At 42.7% G+C, this 23053-nt stretch overlaps 1 protein-coding gene and 1 pseudogene across 1 annotated transcript; both read left to right on the top strand.

Moving 5' to 3' along the window:
- Positions 1 to 55: 55 nt before the first annotated feature.
- On the top strand, positions 56 to 6375 carry LOC129492620 (proline-rich protein 23D1-like; annotated as a pseudogene).
- Positions 6376 to 20308: 13933 nt separating this feature from the next.
- Positions 20309 to 22489, top strand: LOC129457789 (proline-rich protein 23D1-like). Its single transcript, XM_055233282.1, has 4 exons — positions 20309 to 20385; positions 21227 to 21288; positions 21534 to 21601; positions 21830 to 22489. Exons 1-4 carry the CDS (start codon positions 20309 to 20311, stop codon positions 22460 to 22462), a joined length of 840 nt encoding a protein of 279 aa, XP_055089257.1. The 3' UTR covers positions 22463 to 22489.
- The last annotated feature ends 564 nt before the right edge of the window (positions 22490 to 23053 follow it).

Raw genomic sequence — 23053 nt, 5'->3', positions numbered from 1 at the left:
GACACTTAGGTCCATCGCTAAGCAGTAAAAGCCAAGCCTCCTGCGCTGCAACGCCATGGCCGGCAGAAGGCGCCGGAGCAGGCCGTTCCGCCCTGCGGGGCGCATGCGCGTTCTGCCTGCGGAGGCGGGGCTGGGTCTCCAGGAAGTACGTGAGCTTCCTTTCCTCTGGTCAGGGAGGAAGCGCCGCCCTGGCTTTGGGGCAACTCAGGCGGTGCCCATCAGGAGGAAAAGTTCCTGTCCGCAACCCTAACTGCTGAGAAGGGAGATTCGCTGCAGAGTATCCCGGATATTTTTCTGAAACAGCAATAAAGACTTCATTTTCAGGGCTGTTGCCACGTGTTTTATTCTGTATTTTCTGTGGGGATATTTTAGCATTATTTTACAAATGTATACATTTGGGGTTGGGGAGGGCTTTCTGATAGATAATAGAAGCAGGCTGTAACATGTCCTCCCTGTGACCTCATTGAGGATTGATTGTGAGGAGAAACAAGAAGAATTGTGAGGAAAATCTACATAATACGGGGACCCTGCAGAGGAAGGAGTCGGGCCAGGACAGGGCCACACAGTTTCAGTGTAGCCCGTGGGAAAGGGGCCCTTGCAGGGAAACCCACGCTCTACATCCGTGCATTTCCACATTGTGAAGGGCTCATCTTTCCTACGGTGCTAAAGTCATTGAAAAATAGACAATGAAAGAGAGGGACATTAATTCAACATTCAGTTGTTGACGATAAAGCATTCAGAGCCACATCTTTCTTTTCATCATAGCACTGCAGATTTAAAAAATGGTTTTAATTACAAAGGCAAAGGGAAGAGGTACACTTGTGAACAACAGTTTGGACCCCAAATGAAAATATATTACTTAAATATTTCTTCAAAAGTAAGTCACTATTCTGTGTTGCAGGATATATCCTGAGATTTTAAGCTGTAACCTTATTAATTTATTGGTTAAAACACATTTTGTCTATAGTCAAAGCGATTATAAAGGTAGAATATTTGGCAAGTCCCCCATATTTTTATTCTTCTGCTAGGTTTTCAGCTAGAATTGACACACAGAAACTCACAATGAGGGGCCTCTTTCTTGACCATAAAATATGCATACTCCAGAACCCTCAGTGTAAGCTGTTTCTTGAATATCTCAACCTGATCCCTACAAACAGAGAGAATGTAGAGAAGGAACCCAATTTTTTTTTTTTGAAACAGAGTCTCGCACTGTCACCAGGCTGGTGTGCAATGTTGTGATCTTTGCCCACTGCAACCTCCCCCTCCCGGGTTCAAGGTATTCTCCTGCCTCAGCCTCCGGAATAGCAGGGATTGCAGGTGCCCGCCACCATGCCCAGCTAATTTTTTTGTATTTTTAGTTGAGATGGGGTTTCACTATGTTGGCCAGGCTGGTCTCAAATTCCTGACCTCCTGATCCGCCTGCCTCAGCCTCCCAAAGTGCTGGGATTATAGGCATGAGCCACTGTGCCCGGCCAAGTAACCCAATTTTAAAACTACATCTGGCCGGGCACCATGACTCACACTGGTAATCCCAACATTTTGTGAGGCTGAGATGGGCAGATCACTTGAGGTCAGGAGTTTGAGACCAGCCTGGTCAACATGGTGGAACCCCGTCTCTAACCAAAATACAAAAATTAGCCAGGCATGGTGGTGCACACCTGTAATCCCAGCTACTCGAGAGGCTGAGACAGGAGAATCACTTGAACCCAGGAGGCGGAGGTTGTAGTGAGCCAGATTGCGCCACCTCACTCCAGCCTGGGCAACAGAGCACGACTCCGTCTGAAAAACAAACAAACAAACTACATCTGATCTTCAGAAAAGTGTCTGCTGTTCTCCTCAGAAAAGACCAAAATCCACAAAGCAGACAGACCTCTGAATAAAGACACTAAGGTCCGCCGTGGGCGCTTTTAAGACGTTAGCAGAATTAAAGGAATCATCCTGTTTTTCTTATTTAAATGATTTCTTACTACAGAGGAAGGTTCTGAAAAATACATCTTGTAATTAGATTTATTTTTAAGAGCATCCAAGGGAAACAGGGTCTATACTTCACCTAATAAGACTGATGAGGATATCAGCTAAATGGAAAGAATCTACAAATTTATACAATTTCTAAGGATAGAATGATGTCCTGAGCTCAAGGGCCTGTTAGTGACAGCACACTCAGTAATGGTGCAGCCTCACAGAATTTCCATTTAATTCAATTTTGGTATTTACTGGTCATCTTTTCTCCCCAATACCATCCAACTTTTTTATGTTGTCAAATAATTTTTAATCATAAAATAATTAATTCTGAGTTTGGGCATTTGGTGTCTGGCCTCCTGATGGAAGTTTAGGTGACTTTGTCCATGGAAATCATGGATTTTTAATTAATAAGTAGTGCTGAAAAGGAAACTTGCATTATATTTCTGAAATCATTCCAGTGGGGGATACAGGAAAGAAATAAGCCAACAGACAGATTAGCACATAGTGATATATTAGAAATTAAGTAAAGGTCCTTTTGGTATTTTCCCAGCTCATCTTATGATATGAGCCTATTATATTTGGATAACTTTCCCCAGGAGATTCATTTTAAAAGTTAATTCACTTAAAATACATATTATTTTATTATTTAAAAATACTGTCGCCAGAAGCAGTGGCTCACGTCTGTAATCCCAGCACTTTGGGAGGCCGAGGTGAATGGATCACCTGAGGTCAAGAGTTTGAGACCAGCCTGGCCAGCATGGTGAAACCCTGTCTCTACTAAAAATACAAAAATTAGACAAGTGTGGTGGCACATGCCTGTAATCACAGCTACTCGGTACTCTGAGGCAGGAAAATCACTTGAACCCAGGGAGTGGAGCTTGTAGTGAGCCGAGATCGCACCACTGCATTCCTGCCTGGGAGACAGAGTGAGACTCCATCTCAAAAAAAAAAAAAAAAAAAAATACTGTCAGCTCTCCACATCCATGGGTTCCAGCTCCATGGATTCAACTAATTTCGAATAGAAAATATTCAGAAAATATTTACACAATTTCCACCACCCCCCCAAAAAATTTGAATTTTCCCTTCACCAAGTTCTTTGTTGACAACACATAAATAATGTAAGGTCTGGGCATTGTATTAGGTATTATAAGTAATCTAGAGATAATTTAAACTATATGAATTAATATGAGTAAGTGACATCTAAATTCTATACGACTTTTTACAAGGAACTGGAGCATCCACAAATTTTGTTACCTTCAAAGTTTCCTAGAACCAATCCTTTATGTTTACCCAGAAATGATTATCACATGAAACTTACAGCAAATAATTGTCTTTCCTAATTAATGAATAGTATACAATAGAATGTAAATAGCACTATTTTAAATTACTGATATTTTATATCACATTTCTATGGTGAATCAGAGTAGAGGTTACATTAGATTGATTTTGATTAGATTAGGCTAATTCTAACAGGGGCACACCCATATCAATTGAGTTTTGATAAAAGCAGTCCCATGCAGGTCCCTCCTATTATTTAATCAGCAGCACTAGCCAATCGCGTTCATGCATTTTGACAAATTCCACAGCTCTATCTCTTATAAAACTTTTGGGATTTGCCCAAGATTTCATTCCACCATAGAATTCGACCTGTCCCAAGCCAGGGCACACTATTCCATGTTCTGGCTGTGCTGAGCTGATCATCTTCTTCAGGAAAAGTAAAAGATCAAGTCATAGACTGTATAGATTTATAGAAAATAAGATGAAGATTGAAATTTTCTGATACAAGGGAGTCTAGAGAAACTTTACTATCTATGGTTACTGGCGCCAAAGAAGCTTCAGTGATTCCTGGACAGAATCGCAGAATGACAATGAAGGAGAGAGCAGATATGCTAGTGTGTGTCTACCTTGGGTTGCCAGGAGGTTGCCATGTGACTGTGTGCATTTGTGTGTGTGTGGTGAATGTGTGATAAAGGGTCAAACTAGGGCAGACAAGGCACCCTGGCCTGGCATGACATTGAACATTATAAATTTAGAACACCTGCGGGAGACACGAGACCCACAATGGAGGCCACAGGATCCTGCCAGCATGGGGGGTTTCTAGACCTGTCAGGGGGCTCATCTCAGGTTTCCTCCTACTGTCGATCTATGTTCTCTCTCTAAATGAAAGTCACCTCTTGTGGGGAGACAGGTAAACTGTGGGCATGATCTAAATTTCTTCCCTGTGCTCATTAGAAAATGAAATATTTCCCATCATCTCTCACTCCATTCACACTGTAACTGCATAGACACAGGGCTCAGATACCTGAAATATCAACTTCTTCCCTGAAAGTCCTCAGACCAAATTAGATGTCCCTTCTCAGGTGGATGAGCTCCTGAGAAAGCAAACTGTTTCCTGTGGTCACCATCCCTTATCACACACATTCACCAATAGGAAAAGGCATTAGAAAAGTTGAGGGTGGGAGATGATCATTAGGACTTACTGGATGCAAGTAGGAGTTGAAGCCCAATACAACTGCACTTGACTGAGAGACACAGAAGGAATGTGTGCTGGATGATAAATGGAGTTTTGGGCTTGTGAGAATTAGACTCTGTGTCACATTCTGTGTGGAAGACTAACGGATCCCTTTCTGTCCTGCAGCTTGGCTACCACACAAATGAATCCACCCAAATGTCACCAAGTGGAGCAGGGTCTCAATATAGGTAAGGCACTTTCCCTGATATTACCTAAGATCTCCCTGCCTGGTGGTCAGTGTCATGTCTCACAATATTATAAAAGGAGAGGGTGCTTTCTGCAGGATGAGTGGAAAGTCATGCTTGATTGATGGGGGCTGGTGTCCTGAGTCTGGCCTGTGCTGGGTTGTGGATTTCTGAAGGTCATATTCTGAAATCCAAGAGACTCTTGCTGGAAGAGCCTTAACCTCCCTCACTGTGATCTCTCTGAATGTGCAAAAACACCCTCAATTCCAGGAGCTCCGCACTGAATTCAGGCCAGTCCCTGGAACCTCCTCAGGTAAGTTATTATGTCATTGCATGGCAAAGATTACAAAAACACCCTCAATTCCAGGCGCTCCACACCTGAATTCATGCCAGTCCCTGAAACCTCCCCAGGTAAGTTCGTATGTCCTTGAACGGCAAAGATTGGACAGTGCTGCACAATCTTCAGGCTCAAGGGACATCCAGTGGATGTACATTTAGGTGGGTCGGCATGAGAGCCAATTCTGGGAGGGAGTGTATTTTAAAGTTGTAGAGGGTGAAGCTCCTGGCAACTCCCTCCACATGAGCATCATTTGCAGCCTTTTGGAGAATACTGACGGCCATCTTTTCACGAGAGCAGCAGTAATCCAGCACTGAGGAGCTCATCATAGTCCTGGAACAAGGGACAGAGGTGAGGCTGAGCCTGGAAGAGGGCGTCCTCATCTTGGCCCCAGAGACAGCGCTGCAGCTGACCATGGAGAACACAGTCCTTGTGATTGTTCCTGGCATATCCTGAGGTCACAACATGGCCTGCAGCCCCCTGTGCAGATCCAGTACATCATGACTTCTGTTGATGACTTCACCTTGGAGTGCCATGCTCAAGATGGAGACATCTCAGACATGAAAGGAGAGAATGTGCCTCTTTCACCTGCAGAAGAAGGGGAGGCAGCATCCCTATATCACCAGCCCTTGATGATATCCCTAGCAAAGCACATAGTTGGGATCAGCCCTTTTCTTCTACTAACCCCATTGTGCATTCCATGCTGTCTGGCAGCCTTCCCCCAACGCTACCCCCTACCAATGACGACTAGTCCCATGGGGCGCCCCAGACCAGCCGACTCCAGTTTCAGCCTGCATGGTATGGAGCTACTGTGCACCTCCTCCCTCAGCCCTATGCCCCCTTCACCAAGTCCTGGTCCCTAGATCTATCACAGCGTTCACCATACGCCTCCCAGCAGTGCATGGAAATGTCTCTTTAGGAAGTGATTTAACCCAAGAGCCACCACCTGCATTGATAGGTCAGAGATTGTCCAAGTCCTTAGTCAGTGCATTCCCTAAAATGTGGAGATAAAGTAATTCCAAGGACTGCTTGCTTCCCCTTTGCTGTTTCCCATCATCACCCACTGTCTTCAACAGCGGAGGGTCCCAGATGCTGCAGGGAGGGGGAGAACCGCAGGGAGTTCGAATAAAACATTCACATTTCACTTCACACACACTGTCCCTTAGACTTTCTCTTCCTATTTAACCACATACATCCAACCACACTCAATCGAATCCTGACTTCTCCATGTGAGAGTTCTGCTTCCAACATGACGTGGCCTGAAAATTCATCTGAAGACAGCTGCTCACTCCCGGGGCTAACACTGACCCTTGAATGCTGATGTCCTTGTAGTCATTGGTCTGATGCCACAATAAATAATTCCTAAGGCTGGTGCTCTATTTCTGCCCTGAGACTCTCCCCTTTTTCTCCAAGCTGTGCCCCATTCCTTGTTTTAGTCTAGGTTCCCTACACTCCCCCAGGCCAATGCTTTTGAATAAATCTTGACGTGATTGAATGAAGTAGTGGTGACTGCTGTGCTTGTTTCCAACTGAGACACTCTCCTGCTCACACTCATCACGTTTCCATTCACATTTGCCTTTGTTTAGTTTTGTTTTCCATTGTTTGTGTTTATTATTCATGTACTTATAAAATAACTGCCACGTTTCTGACAGTTTTCTTGGCAAATTTGGGGCTTTTCCTGTGCTCCTCCTTCCAAGTCCTGAGTGGGGTCACTGTTTGCACCTCTGGGCCCTGGGATTGGTTGGGCTTAGCAAGTGATTGAACAGAGCCTAGTTCTGTGTGTTGGGATGGGCACCTGCCCTTGCTCACAGGTGCTCCCAGGCTCTCCCTGTCCTGCCTGGGTGTCCCTGTGTCTCTGGAGTGTCTAGGAAATCTAGCAGTCCTCTTGAGGGCCCAGCACCTCTTTGTTGGCCTGCATGTCCCAGCCTGTGCGTCCATGGCCAGCTGGAGCTACCACCACGTTTTCCTGGTCAACCTGGGTCCTGGAGGCAGGGGAGATGCGGGGATAATGTCCTGGCCTCCCTGAGCCCAACCCCACTAGGTGGGGAGTGCTCATGACCCCGGGGGGAGTACAGGGCGTTTGCCTTGACTTCCTTGAGCCTCTAAAACCTCACATGTCCCCTGGAGGTGGGTGCAGCTTTCTCCTACTCTGGCCTTGCTGGCCTGGGAAGGGTGTCCCCCCCTTCTCTTCTACTGAGGTTTCAGGAACTGCCTTTCCCCTCTGGGAAGGAGGACAAGCACCTTTTCAGGTTTGATTCTCCTCAGAGTTTTGCATCTCGGCTGGGGCGGAAGCAGCCTTCATCCACATGAGAGGCCCAGCGAGGGCGTCCTCACCAGCCTGGGCCTTCGGGGAGGTTTTGAGTCTGGGCGCTGGAGAGGTCGCTTCCTCTGCCAGACCGGAGATGGCCGCCCCAGTGCGGCGGGCGCCTCTCTGAGCCCTTAGGGCGTCGGGATCCCCCTTCGGACGAGAAGTCCCATTGGGCGTCTTTGGCACCGCCCTCCCAGAGCCCTGCTGATGCGGAGGCGGCCCGGGGGCTCTGGACTCTGTCATGAGAGGTGGCAGCAGAGGCCAGGCAGGGCCCGAGCTCCGAGTCAAAGGAGTGTCTGGCCTGGGTGGGACTGGGTCGCATCCAGAAACTGGGATTCTAGGGTTCTGGTGCGGGTGGATCTGAGGCAGGCTCAGGACCAAGTCCCTCTTCTTCCACCTCAAGGACTCACCCAGGGGCTGGCCGGAGCTCCAGGCTCAGCAGCTGCTCCTCCTCCTCCTCTTCCTTCTCCTCCTCCTCCTCCTCCACTCCTCCCCTCCCCTTCCCTTCCCCCTCCTCTCCCCGTTCCCCTCCCCCTTCTCCTCCTCCTTCTCCAGGTGTTTGCTCTTCCTTTATTTCTGTGAGTTGAGAAATGGTGTCGTCCTTCACATCGGTGTATTTCTACCCTAATCCCCAGCACCTTGTTGAGTAAAGCAGTGAAACGCTGCAATATATTGAAGAGATTTATTCTGAGCTAAATATAACTAACCATGGCCTGTGACACAGCCCTCAGGAGGTCCTCAGAACAAGTGCCCAAGGTAGTAAGAGTGCAGCTTGGTTTTCTTCGGGCCAATTGATCTCCATAGGTATTACATCCTGATGAGGGTATAAATCAAGTGCACGAAATGCCTGGTGTTCTATATCTAAATTGTTACAGGATTTGTTAACAGTAGACACGTCTATTTTTCACACGACTTGTATTGCACTATATACTGGTATGTATTTGGGAGAGAAAACAATGTTCTTTAAAGGAGAAGTCATACGATTCTATACTTTCCTTTTGTTGTCCTTTCCCACAAAAATGGCCCTTTCCCATATAACAAATGTTATGTCCTATGGGAGTGGACATTAGGGGCTAAGTTGGGGAAAATTAGTGCTCTAAGTGGACTGAGGGCGTAACCATTCCCCTTTTCTGTTTTCACAATCTGAAAGGGAGCAGGGAGGCCATGTGTTATCGTGAGCTGAAATAGTCCACCTATTTCTCCAGGAGAGTATTTCTGTATTGTTTACAATGCCTGCCAGTTGAACCACAGAGTACCTTTGAGCCTCATTTAACTTTGGTGCCTATGCTCTGAGAATACAATGTTCGAGGTCACATTTACCATCCAAAATTTTCCGTATGTTTTTGTGGGGGGGGGGGCGCTGTATATTTTCCACAGGTGTTTGGATTGTGCCTGGGCGCCGATAAGTGTAGGCCATTACTTCATAGCCACCTTAGATTCTGTTTGTAATGAAATAGACATGAGCCCCTGTTGGGTTACAGAACGTGCTCATTCCCACCTTCGGGTTTGAGAGCATGTTTTTATGGTTTGTTTTGTTTCTCCTATCCATTTGATGAGTGTTGCATTATTTTTTAAAGCAGCTTCTCATCCTTTTCCATCTTCCTGGAATAACATTCCTTCTATGTGGGCTATTTTTGACAGAAAACTTTTCCCTAAGAAATGCCTCTTTTCATTAGCTATGAATTCAGCTTATACCAATATACCTAGGCCAGCTGCAACTTTTCCAGTGAGGTCACATTTTAATTTCTGGGTGGCGAATTTTGCTGGATTCATCAGGATTGCTGTTGCCATTGTATACTAATCGCATTAATACAATTTGAAACTATATGTGCAATTTATACTTGGGAGTATTATACCCAAGAGGCTTTGTCATAAGGCATCTTTATCCTATCAGTAAATATTTTCTTTTAAATCTATGAGAAGCAGAAAATTATTTATGGTTGGGATGGATGCAAAAGTGACACACTATAGTCTAGAAGGAAATGTCCCTTGCTTTGCTGGCTGTACCATCTTTGTACCCCTCCTTGATTTGGAGAGTTTGACTTGGACCTAAGTTCATCCCTAAAAACTAGCTCTTATAATCTCACGTGGCTGCCTCTTCCAGGACAGTCCCTGAGCCTAGAGAGGGGGTGCTTGTATAGTTTTAGCAGCAGAAGATTCACGGTGAAATACAGATCTGGACCCAGTGGGATGTCAAATGAGGGGGATTCACATCTCTGGTCTTCAGAATACCATAACTTTGGTTTCCTTGGAAGTAAAACAAGGAGAGGTAAATAACATTTATAGTTTCACAATCAAAAGAGTATTTGTGTGTCAGAATGGAAAAAGGAACCTATTTCATTAGGGAACCAGCTAAAAATATGAAGATAAATTACGATCTGGTACTCTCTAGAGGACTATTGTGGCAAAGAAATAATGATTTAATCTGCACTTAAAAAGAGTTAGGACTGAAATCTAGTACTATTCCTTAAGCTTTTCCTTTGAAACAATTTTTCTATCTGTACTTTTTTTTCTACTGAAGAGAGATTATAGTAAGACCAGTTTGTGTGCCAAGTAAGTTTTAGTCTTATCATAATTGGCCGGATTATTTGCATAAAATACAGCAAGAATTGATTGGCCATATAGACTCATTTTCAGTTGGCTTTGCTGGCACCTTACCTAAAAATATACCACTTTAGTTCAAGTCTCTAATTGTTTTAACGACTCTTATTGAAACTTATGCAAACAACTATATTGTCATAAAATTAGGATCTGAATTTTGGAGAACTCAGAAAGATAAATTTGCTTACAAAAACAAACTTCTTCAAAATGAATTAAACGAAAAGATTGTCTGGACCCTCCTTTAACAGGAGCAGTGGCTTTCACACAAGATGTTTGTTTATCTTGGAAATGTCACGCACAAACCAAACAGCTCCTGAGAGCTGTCTATCAGGCACTGTGGAATCCAGCAGCTCCTCATAGCGTTAGGATTAGTCCTAGGAATGAGGCCACCTGCTTATTAGTATCTCCTCCTTATATCCCCAGGCAGCAAGATTCTATGTAAACAATTTTAATTTTATCATGAAACTCCTTTGGGGCAACATTATTTCCACTATCATAGAATTTGGTTCAGTTAGCATTCCATAGTAAGGTAGTAAATGTTCCTGAGCTAGAAATTCCCTTGTTCTATCATTGTCATCAGGAAGAACTCACAGTTTTTTTTTTTTTTTTTTTTTTTTGCCGTCGGTTTCAATAAATGTTACACAAAGGGCTATGAAGTGCAGGATTTGTCCTGACTAGCACTCCAGCTTCTACCCTATACTTTGTGGGCTTAGGCAGTCTTGCTAGTTCCCGTTTGGCATGTTCAATTAACATTTCTCAAAAGAGCAGATTCATATGCCTTCAGTTTTATACTACTAGAAAGGGGAAACATCTCCCAGGTAGTAAAGGAGGTTACAACTACCTTACATAAAACCTGTTAAAACATTTTAAATTTCATAACTCTATTAACCTGTATGTTTATATGTTCTGGTCCCAGAATTTTTTTTAATACCCCCAAATCATTTTACCTTTTCTATTGATAAAGGGTTTGGTTTCTCAGCAGGGATTTGCATCTGTAAGACCTCTAAGGAACAGCAAATTTGATACGATTTCTCAAACACTCCCATGGTTTTGTGGGAGGGGCACCCATGTAAAAGGGGCCCTCTTAGCACCAAAATTTAACATAACCTGGGTAACAGACAATTTGGTGGGAGCATATCCCAGTCATTATTAAGCCAGTCCAACATGGTTCACATAAGAAGCATATTAACTGCTCCAGCTGGGGTGTTCCACTTGGTATTTTATTGGGAGAGTTAGGTAGTCCCCTATGCAGAGAAAACAGACTTTATGGTGGCATTTTCTGGGTATATTATGCTGATTATTCTCTTAGGAATAACCTCCTGGGTACTTGGATCGCATGTTAGTGATTGTTCAATAGTGAACTCTGGGTCCTGCATTAACCCAAACAAGCTCTTAAGTCGTGTAGCATTTAAAATTAAGAACCTTCCTTCCCTCCTTCCCTCCTTCCCTCCTTCCCTCCTTCCTTCCTTCTTCCTTTTTCTTCCCTCTGTTGCCCAGGCTGGAGTAAGGTCGGCTTGCTGCAGACTCCCTGCCTCCGGCTCCGGTGATTCTCCTGCCTTGGCCTGCGGGCTGCCTGGGATTGCGTGCGCGCGCCACCACCCCTGCCTGGTTCTTGTCTTTTGGCTGGAGGCGCGGTTTCGCCATGTTGGCCAGGCTGGTCTCCAGCTCCTGACCTCCAGTAGTCTGCCTGCCTTGGCTCCCTGGGGTGCTGGGACTGCAGACGGAGTCTCGCTCACTCGGTGCTCGGTGTTGCCCGGGCTGGAGTGCGGTGGCGTGGCCTTGGCTCTCTGCAGCCTCCGCCTCCCAGCCGCCTGCCTTGGCCTGCCAGGGTGCTGGGATTGCAGCCTCTGCTTGGCGGGCCGCCGCCCCGTCTGGGAGGTGGGGAGCCCCTCTGCCTGGCCGCCCCATCTGGGAAGTGAGAAGCGTCTCTGCCTGGCCGCCCATCGTCTGGGAATTGAGGAGCGCTTCTGCCCGGCCGCCACCCCGTCTAGGAAGTGAGGAGCGTCTCTGCCGGGCCACCTTGTCTGGGAAGTGAGGAGCGCCTCCGCCCGGCCGCCCTGTCTGGGGTGTGGGGAGCGCCTCTGCCCGGCCGCCCTGTCTGGGAGGTCTACCACGGAGGCCAGATGCAATGTGGGGGCTGGACGTGGTGGCTCATGCCTGTAGTCCCAGCACTCTGGGAGGCCGAGGCGGGTAGATCACTTGAGGCTAGGAGTTCGAGACCAGCCTGGCCAACATGGCGAAACATGAAAAATACAACAGACAAACCAACCAACCCAGCGACAACAAAACAGATCAACCCTGGAGTCATACTCTAATTTTTTCTATTTTCCTCCCTTTCTGATTCTTTATCCCACTTTCTTTTTCTTCCTCTTCCTTCTCCTTCTTCTTTGTCAAATAGAGGATTGAGTTATTATCATTGATCCATACAAAGTCCCTCTCTTATTTCTTTTCTTTTAATTCCCACCCCCCCTTTCTATTCCCCGTCTTCCCATGTGCAACCTTCCTAATATGTTTGATATGCATCTTTTTGTTTGTATGTATTTTTAGAAAATGTTTGTTTTGTGTGCAAAAAAAAATTAATAAAAAAAGAAATATAAAAAAAAAAAAGAAAATTCTGACAAACAGAGCCAGGGCAGGTCGTGGAGAGAGAGTTCTCACGCTTGTAGGCCTGATAACGAAAAAGACTCTGCAAAGACCACAACCTTGCGCAAAGGCCATGACAACCTTACACAAAAAGTACTTCGTGAGGACATCTGCCTGTTCACGCTTGGATTGGTGTCACCCTTGCTATTGATCTCTGAAGGCAAGGATAATTATTCTAAAGCACTGATGTAATCCTCCTCATTTTTTCCTTTAAGAACCTTTGTCTTCCTTTACCTCTCTGAATGCACGCACTGTTTACTAGGCACAGCATTCTCATTGCAATACTCTATTCCCATATACACATCTTTTCTTTTAGGGAGCCTCTCACTGTCCGTTATTTAGGTTGACAGTAGTATATATCCCCTTTTGAAAACTCATGGTGATAGGGAATGAACCAAAAACTCCCCAAAAAGGAAATAAAGTGCTGTGTGTTTGAACTTCCCCTGGAATTGTTTTTCCCTTAAAAATCAGTGTGTGACAGTCAAACGCAGATAATGCCGCAATTGTAATAGTTTTTCAATGCCATATTTAAATAGCTGAGTGTATAACTTTTAAACCCTTCTTCAAAACTCATGCCTGACTTCTATTTAAAGATTAAAAGAAAGTCTGACTTTAAAAAAAAAAAAAAAAAAGAATCTTGTCCTTAAAGTGCTTTGTTTTGAATCCATTATAGTAAGGATTTTTTAAAGAAGCTGATGATACTAAACTACAAAATGGAACAATTCTTTACATTATACCCTTTGTTTGTAAATAGTTAGTTTTGCTCTTCCCCTACATTGATTGACTATCGTTTTGGTAGCCATGGGTCTCAGAGTTAATTTTTGTTGCTCTAGCTTAACTATTCTTTTTATTTGTATCTGTATAATTTTCCTTCATTTTAAAGCAACTCTTAAATAGTTTTCTAGCTAGAGGAAAAATATATTTTCTTGCTTAAGCAAATTCAACATTTTTATGCTTTATAAAATTCACCAAAAAACAAATTTTATGCTCCTGCTATTTTAACTTTCAGTAATCCAAATTTCCAGTGAAACATAACCTAATCTGAGATTTTAACATGACTTGAAGCTTTTAAATTACTGGAGAGTTTTGAGATTGAATTTACCAAATTAATTTTACCTAAGATTCTTAAGGTTATGAGAATTAAAAGGGCATTTGAGATAGCTTGTACCAGTCTAACAAGCAGCTACATTTCTTGAAGAAAAGTTACTTGATTAGAGCTCTTTCCTGTAGTTTGGGAGCTAAATACCACTTCCACATGACACATATAAAGATAGAGATATAACACACATGCAGAATAAAAAGACAGGTCCAAAGGATATTTCATTTGACTGTTTTTTAAAAAAATTCCCTTTCTTACTTGCGATAATTGATAAAAGTTACAGGAGCCAACAAAAGGTGAAGGAGAGAGCTATCATCCAAGGCCCTTTCAAAGAGGAAGAGCTGAAGTTTTGACCTATTTTATCTGAAGAATTTGAAAGAGACAGATTCTACGATTTAAAATTTAATAACTTTTTGCACTAATAAGTTAATATTTTTAATAAAAATCTTGTTTTAACCAATTATTTCAGTTTTACATTAGCGTATATTTTTAAATATCAAAGACCCATCCCTAGAAAGACTATTATAATTCCTATTTAATGATAGCCAACTGAATTATACAACCCCTTTAAAAAAAAATTTTTACTAACCCTGTTATGACTTACATAGACCATTCAAAACATGTTTAGATTTTCTGTTTTTTTCCTAAATATTCCTCTTTCTTGAATGACCCAGTCATTTTATTCTAGGACAAAAATTTACTACAAAAGATTCTTTCTGATATAAAATTACTTTCCTTTATCCCTTCTCTGTAAAAAGGTACCACTTTAAATCTTTACTTTTTTTTACATTTCTTTTTATAAGCAGGCTTTCAGTTACACAAAGATATTTACATTTTAATAAGAACATTTAAAAATTTTTTATAATCTTTAAGTTTTGAATTACCCGTATACTCAATATGTATGAATAACTTTAGATCCTAAAGTATAGGACAAGCTTGTTTACAAGCATTTATTCCATCACATTTCCCTGATTACATTATTCAATAGTTTACCTAGATTATTGACCAAAACTGTAACAGCCCTTCTGTAAGTTATTTCCTTGTTACCCATTTTTATAGCTGTGCATTTTAGGTGTTTACTTACACAGGAAACCTAAAGTTAAATATAAGAGTATTTTTACAAATAATTTAGGATTTCATTAAAAGAATATTCCATGTTTTTCTTGTCTAAAATTACACAAGCAAAGATCATTTTGTCTTGGTCTGGGTTTCATAATTTTATAACCCTTATGGTTAATCTTATATGATTCTGCAGGATTAAGCTTGGAATTACTTGATCAATAAACACAAAACAAAAATGCTAACAACTTTTACGACATTTCTAATCTTACTTTACCCTTAATTTTAAAGCCAGCTTATTTATTAAATATTTTGCTTAAGTCAAGTGAACTTAAAAAAGCATTTGTGTAGTCTTTTATTTGATTAAGTATCTGATTTATGTGCTTTTATTTTTAAAGCCAATTAGAGCTCTTGTATATATTTTTAATAGTGAAACATTGTGTACACAACACATAAACACATAGATGTATCAAGCATGCCAATAGACTTACATCTTATAGATTCATAAGATCCTATTATTTCCTGTCTTAGGTTTTCAAATTCTTGATAACCTGTTTGACTGCCTTAGGTAGCTGTCAGCTAAATAGCCTTACTTTGCATATCAAAGGAAACAATTCATAGGTGAAAATCAGATAGGAAGCTTACATCTGAGGAACACAGAGAAAAAGTCGGCTGTGCTAGAGAGAAATTAAAATGGATGTAACTGCTACATAACATAAAACTATAGAAATTATAAAGGCCTTTTAAATATATACATGCACATATTTGCACAGAAAAGAAAATCCTGTAGCTTTCGCATGAGAACGTTAGGAATGAGATGAAACTGGCTTGAAAAACAAACAAACAAACAAACAAACAAACAAACAAAACCCTGTTATATCCAAACAGTGGTTTTTATCTCAGTCATAAAGTAACAGCTGATATAAAGCAGGCAGAAAAGAAAAGAGAGAAAAAGAGACCTTAGGAAATCTATAATTTGCAGGTCTACCTTAGGGCCTTTTTTTTTTTAATGTGCACAAAGACCACATTACTTCCATTTTACATAAAGTCTGGCTAGCAGAGTTGTCATAAAATCTAGGAAGTGCTTGAAAGCGGGTCATTCTCCTTGTTTCCTCCTAATTTTTAGATTTGTCTCTCACCTTTTTTTTTAAGGAGGAATTGAGCTGTGGACTAGAGCTTTTGTGGAGTTGGTCAAAGTGTGCTGCTTGTGGGCGGGACTCCAGAGTGTGTCACCACTGTGTCACTCCTGCCCTCTTACATGTCTCAATTTTTCTCTCCAGAGGTCTAAGCACCTCCTCAAGTTTTTTAAGAGAAAAATACTTGCAAATATTGAAACAATATAATCTGTTGCTGAAAAATGTAATATATTGTACAAGATCTAGTTTTATTTATGCTGCTCTACCACTTAGAATTCCTTCTGCAGTCTTTGGCATGTGGGCAGAAATTCCACCCCTTTCTTCGAGTCCCTGCCTTCTTCAAGACATTTTTATTTTTGCCGCACAGCCCATGTCCCCTAATTCTAACTTCCAACAAAAATATTTGTCTCCATCCATCCCTGGAGTTGTCAAAACAGGGATCTTCATGCCAGGTTTCTCAATAGGCCATTAAGCAGATTTAGCAGGAAATGGGAGTAATATCAAAGACACCTTGTATAAACCACTGGATGACCCCAGCCCTTGTCTTTGCCCATGAACAGCTCCCGGGGCAGAGAGTCAGGCAGCCCTGCTCTTGTATCCCTCAGCAAACTCTTGAGATTTTGTTCCTAAAGCCTCCCAAAGTGGGAATAGGAATTCATCTCATGACATCCCACTTTTCATTCAAGTGAGTAATTGCGTTATGACACAGAGAAGGACACAGCATTGCTCCCCTTACTTTAGCCTAGCAGATAAAGCACAAGCAAACTAAAACACCCTAACTTCTGTCACCATGCAAGCCCTTTTATATCAGATGCAATGGACTTTTCCACAAGCAAAATGAGTGTTCTGACCAGTGGGCACCTTTGCTTTGACTCTAGGGCTTGGATATGTATTGTGCTTCAACAAATCTCAGTACTGAATCTAAACATCAAGGAGAAGTGGTCCCAGGAAATATACAGAGATGACTTTTGAGCTTTTACCAAACTGCACAATCCCAAAATCATAGACCTTACTGAGGCCAATTAAATTGGCTAATTCATGGGTGAAAGTGAAACATCATAATATTTAAAAATCTGCCCAACTGTTTTTACGTTAAAGCCAGGGTTTATTTCAATTCCTGTGTGAGGATGAGGAGACATCAATTCAAGCCCATGACAATCTGGAAGGAGAGGCAGAGGCTGTGTCCAGGCAGGCCTCACATTATTTATACTTTAACCTATTTAATTAAATATGTAATGTTCTCCAAATTTTAGATGTCATTTGCTGTAATCCTGACCCACTAAGATGTACTATTTGTGCTGTAAAATTGTATTGCATTTGACAAATGCATAGTGGCAGATCTCTGGCATTAAAGCATCACACAAAATGCTTCTCTTATTCGAGCTCCTCTTTCCTCCACCAGCAGGGAATCAACAGACTATTTTATATGGTCTTTGGACTTTGCTTCTTTATTTCCATCCTCTTTCATAAAAAAAGAAAAAAAAGAAAAAGAAAAAAGATACCGTGCTCCATTTGCATTTGATGTTCCAAAAGGAAGGTACTGCTAAAACCGGATTTTCAGCGATTCAGACGCAGGTCAACCGCTAAACAGTGAAGGCCAAGAGTCCCGCGCTGCAAGCCCATAGCCGGCAGAGGGCAATGGAACTCGCTTTCTGATCGTGCGGGGCGTATGCGCATTCTGCTTGTGGAAGCGGGGCCAGATCTCCAGGGAAGAAGGGAACTTCCCTTCCTCAGGCCAGGGAGGAGGAGGAGCCGCCTTGGCTTTGGGGCAAATCGGGCTGCATCCATCTTAAGGAAAACGCTCCTGTTCACAGTCCTACCTGCTAAGGAGTGAGATTCCCTGCCTGTCTCCCGGATATTTTTCAGAAACAGCACTAAAGACTTCATTTTCTGGGCTGTTCCTACGTGTTTTCTTCTGCGCTGTCTGTTGGGGCATATTAGCAAGAATTATTTACAAATATACGTATTCCTTAGGGATTTTCATTGATAACCATAGCAGGCTGTAATGTGTCTTCCTCGCAACCTCTGTTAGGATTGATTATGAGGAGAAACACAAGAAGAATTGTGAGGAAAATCTACAGAATACGGGGACCCTGCAGAGGAAGGAGTATGTGGCCCGAGTATGGCAGTGCAGTGTCGCGCAGCTCGCGAGAAAGGAGCCCCTGCAGGGAAACCCCGCACTCTGCATCCCTGCATTTTCACATTGTGAGGGACTCATCTTTCCTACAGTGTCAAAGTCACTGATAAATAGTGAGACAATGAAAGGGAGGGGCACTAATGCATCCTTAAATTGTTGCTATTAAAACGGCAAGAGCCACGTCTTTGATTTTACCATAACACTGCAGATTTAAAAGTGATTTTCATTACACATGCAAGGGGAAAGCTACACTTTTGTGAAAAATAGTTTCTACCCCAAATGAAAACAGATTGCTTAAATATTTCTTCAAAAATGTTATTATTCTGTGTTGCAGGATATATCCTGAGACTTTTATGCTGCAAATTTATTAATTTATCTGTTAAAACATTTTGTTTATAATCAAAGCGATTATAAAGGCAGAATATTTATTTGGCGAGTCCCTCATATTTTTATTCTTGTACTGGTTTGCAGTCCGTAGGTTTTCAGCTAGACGCAACACAGAGAAACTCACAATGAGGGGCCTTTCTCTTTCTTGACTGTAAAATATACATACTCCAGAATCATCAGTAGAGGCTATTTCTTGAATATCTCAGCCTGAACCCCGCAGCCAGAAGGAATGTAGGCAATTAATCCAATTTTATAACTACATCTGATATTCAGCCAATTACCTGCTGTTCTCCTCAGAAATTATCAAAACCCCCAAATCAGAGAGTTCTCTGGATAAAGGCACTAATATTCCCCTTGGAGGCTTTTAAGACATTCGCAAAATTAAAGGAATCTTCCTGTTTTCCTTTTATTCATCTGAATGATTTATCTAACTGGAGAGGAAAGCTCCAGTGTGAAAGGCATTTGCTAATTAGATTCAATTTTTTTTTAACATTTAAGGGAAACGGGGTCTATACTTCACCTAATAAAACTGACAGAATTATCAGCTAAATGCAAAGAGAATCCACAAACAAATTTATACAAGTTCTAGAGAGAGAAGGAAGCCCTGAGCTCAGGGACCTGTTAGAGATGGCACGCTCCATAATGGTGCACACTCACAGATTTTCCTTCTAGTTCAATTCTGGTGATTACTGGATTACTGTTTTCCCCCAATACCATCTATTATTCTTTATATTGCCAAATAATTTTTATTCTTAAAATGACTAATTCTGAGTTCAGGCAGACGGTGTCTGGCCACCTGCAAGAAGTTTAGGTGACTTTGCCAATAAAAATGATGCATTTGTAATTAATAAGTACGATTGAAAGCAAAACTTGCATTATAATTCTGAAATTAGTCCAGTGGGAATACAGGCAAGAAATAAATTAACAGACAGATTAATACACAATGATATGTTAGAAATTAAGTAAAGTTTCTTTTTGTATTTTCCCCAGCTTGTCTTATAATATTTGCTTCTTATGTTTGGATAACTTTCCCCAGGAGATTCATTTTAAAACTTAATTCACTTAAAATACGTATTTTTTTTTTTTATTTAAAAACACTGTCAGCCCTCCACATCCATAGGTTCCAACTTCATGGATACAACTAATCTTGAATAGAAAATATTCACAAAAGATTTGTACAAGTCTCTTCAAAGAAACCTTAAATCTTCCATGCATCACATTCTTTTTGAATTCACATCAATGACGTGACGTCTGGGCATTGCATTAGGTATTGTAAGTAATCTAGAGATCATTTAAATTATATAAATTAATGTGAATATGTTATATCCAAATTCTACACCATTTTATACAAGGGACTTGAGTATATACAAATTGTGTCATCTTTAAAGTTTTCTAGACTCAACCCTTTATGTTTGCTAAGAAACGATGTACACATGAACTTTACAGAAAATAACTGTCCTACCAAATTAATGAACAGGCTACAATAGAAAGTAAATATCTATCCCTGGTTTAAAATACTGTTATTTTATATCACAATTATATGGTGAATCAGAGTAGAGATCTTGAATTAATTTTGATTGAATTAGGCTAATTCCGATGGGATCAAACTCATATTGATTGAGTTTTCATAAAACCACTCTGGCCCCTCGTGTTGTTTAATCTGCACCGCCAGCCAATCGCATTCATCCATTTTGACAAATCCCATGGCTCCACCTCTTGTAAGACCCTTGGAGGATTTCCCCAAGGGCCCACTCTACCAAAGCACCATTTGACCGGTCCCAGGCCAGGGCACACTCTTTCATGCTCTGGCTGTGCCGTGCTAGGGGCTGATAATTTTTCTCCAGGTAAAGTAAAAGATCAAGGCATAAACTATATAGATATACAGAAAATAGGCCAAACATTGAGATTTTTTTGACACAAGCAAGTCCAGAGAACGTTTACTATGTATGGTTACCGGCGCCCAAGAAGCCCCAGGGATTCCCAGACAGAACCACAGAATGACAATGAAGGAGAGACCAGGTATGTCGGAGTATGTGGCTACTTTTGGTTGCCAGGAGGTTGACATGTGACGGTGTGTGGCTGTATGTGTGTGTGTGTGTGTGTGTGTATGTGTGCGTGGGTGTGTGAATGTATGCTAAAGGGCCAAACTAGGGCAGAGAAGACACCCTGGCCTGGCATGACATTGAATGTTATAAATTTAGAACACATTGGGGAGACATGAGACCCACAGTGGAGGCCACAGGATGCCGCCTTCATGTGGGGTTTCTGGAACATGTCAGGGGACTCATCTCATGTTTCTTCCCATTGTTAATCTCTATCCTCTGGGTAAATAGAAGTTGCCTCTTGTGTGGAGACAGGTAAACTGTGGGCATGATCTAAATTTTTTCCTTGTGCTCACTAGAAAATGGAACATTTGATGTCATTTATCACTTCATTCACACTGTAACTTCATAGACACATGGGTTAGATACCTGGAAAATCAGCATCTTCTCCTAAAGTCCTCGGGCCAAATTAGATGTCCCTCTTTCTCATGTGGATGAGCTCCTGAAAAAGCAAACTGTTTCCTGTGATCACCATCTCTTATCACACACATGTACCAATAGGAAAAGCCTCTAGAAAAGGAGAGGGTGGGAGATGAGTGTTAGGACTTTCTGCACTTGATCTTAGCCAAAAGGTCGAGAAGCGATGAGGGTTAGGACTTTCTGGATGCAGGTAGGATTTGGAGCTGAACACAAGTGCATGTGATTTGGGGCCACAGCAACAATGTGTGCTGGATGACTAATGAAGTTTGGGGCTTGTGAGAATGGGAATTTGTATCACTATGTGGAAGATTGATAGGTGGTGCCTTTCTGTCTTGCAGTTTGGCTACCACACAAATGAATCCACCCAAACGTCACCAAGTGGAGCAGGGTTCCAGTACAGGTAAGGCACTTTCCCTAATATTTCTTAAGATTCCCATGCCTGGAAGTCAGTGTCATGTCTCATGATACCATAAATGGAGAGGATGCTTTCTGCAGGATGAGTGGAAAGTCATGCTTGACTGTTGGGGGCTGGTGTCCTGAGGCTGGCCAGTGCTGGGTGGTGGATTTCTGAAGGTCACATTCTGAAATGCAAGAGATTCTTGCTGGAAGAGAGCCTTAACCTCCCTCACTGTGGTCTCTCTGCAGGTGCAAAAATACCCTCAATTTCAGGAGCTCCACACCTGAATTCATGCCAGTCCCTGGAACCTCCCCAGGTAAGTTCCTGTGTCCTTGCATAGCAAAGATTGGACAGTGCTGCACAATCTTCAGGCTCAAGGGACATCCAGTGGATGTATATTTAGGTGGGTTGGCATGACAACCAATTCTGGGAGGGAGTTTGTATTTTAAAGTTGTAAAGGGTGAAGCTCCTGGCATCTCCCTCCCCACTAGCATCATTTGCAGCCTTTTGGGAAGGAAGAATACTGAGGACTGTCTTTCCACAGGAGCAGCAGGATTCTGGCACTGAGGAGCTCATCATAGTCCTGGAACAAGGGACAGAAGTGAGGCTTAGCCTGGAAGAGGGCATCCTCATCCTGGCCCCAGAGAGAGCGCTGCAGCTGACCCTGGAGAACACAGTCCTTGTGATTGTCCCTGAGCATGTCCTGAGTTCACAAGATGGCCTGCTGCCCCCTGTGCAGATCCAGTACATCATACCTTCCATTGATGACTTCAGCTTGGAGTTTTATGCTCAAGATGGAGACATCTCAGATATGAGAAGGGAGAATGTGACTTTTTCACCTGCAGAAGAAGAGGAGGCAGCACCCCTCTATGAGCAGCCCTTGATGATATCCCCAGCAAACGATATGGCTGGGATCAGCCCCTCTTTCCTAGTAACTCCATTGTGTGTTCCACATTGTCTGGCAGCCTTCCCCCAACGCTACCCTCTACCACCCACACCTAGTCCCGTGGGACGCCCTAGACCAGCTGACTGCAGTTTCAGCCTGCATGGTATAGAGCTCTTGTGCACCTCCTCCCTCAGACCTATGCCCCCTTCACCAAGTCCTGGTCCCCAGATCTATCACAGGGTTCACCATAGGCCTCCCAGCAGGGCACGGAAATGTCTCTTTGGGAAGTGATTTAACCCAAGACCCACCCCCTGCTTTGATAGGTCAGAGATTGTCCAAGTCCTTAGTCAGTGCATTCTCTGAAATGTGGAGAGAAAGTAATTCCAAGGACTGCTTGCTTCCCGTTTGCTGTTTCCCATCATCACCCACTGTCTTCAACAGCGGAGGGTCCCAGATGCTGCAGGGAGGGGGAGAACCGCAGGGAGTTCAAATAAAACATTCACACTTCACTTCACACACACTGTCCCTTAGACTTTCTCTTCCTATTTAACCACATACATCCAACCACACTCAATCGAATCCCTGACTTCTCCATGTGTGAGTTCTGCTTCCAGCATGACGTGGCCTGAAAATTCATCTGAAGACAGCTGCTCACTCCCCGGGCTAACACTGACCCTTGAATGCTGATGTCCTTGTAGTCATTGGTCTGATGCCACAGTAAATAATTCGCAAGGCCGGTGCTCAATTTCTGCCCTGAGACTCTCCCCTTTTTCTCCAAGCTGTGCCCCATTCCTTGTCTTAGTCCCAGTTCCCTACACTCCCCCAGGCCAATGCTTTTGAATAAATCTTGACGTGATTGAATGAAGTAGTGGTGACTGCTGT

This window comes from Symphalangus syndactylus, chromosome 11 (genome assembly GCF_028878055.3).
Source record: "Symphalangus syndactylus isolate Jambi chromosome 11, NHGRI_mSymSyn1-v2.1_pri, whole genome shotgun sequence".
Lineage (NCBI taxonomy): Eukaryota > Metazoa > Chordata > Mammalia > Primates > Hylobatidae > Symphalangus > Symphalangus syndactylus.
Note: the sequence above shows the minus strand (reverse complement) of the source record. Positions and strands in the feature narration are given on the sequence as shown.

Coding starts and splice junctions, on each gene's coding strand:
- LOC129457789 (XM_055233282.1), top strand. CDS start 20,309: ATGTATGGTTACCGGCGCCCAAGAAGCCCCAGGGATTCCCAGACAGAA. Junction 20,386..21,226: donor GACAATGAAGGAGAGACCAG/GTATGTCGGAGT, acceptor TCTGTCTTGCAG/TTTGGCTACCACACAAATGA. Junction 21,289..21,533: donor GGAGCAGGGTTCCAGTACAG/GTAAGGCACTTT, acceptor GTCTCTCTGCAG/GTGCAAAAATACCCTCAATT.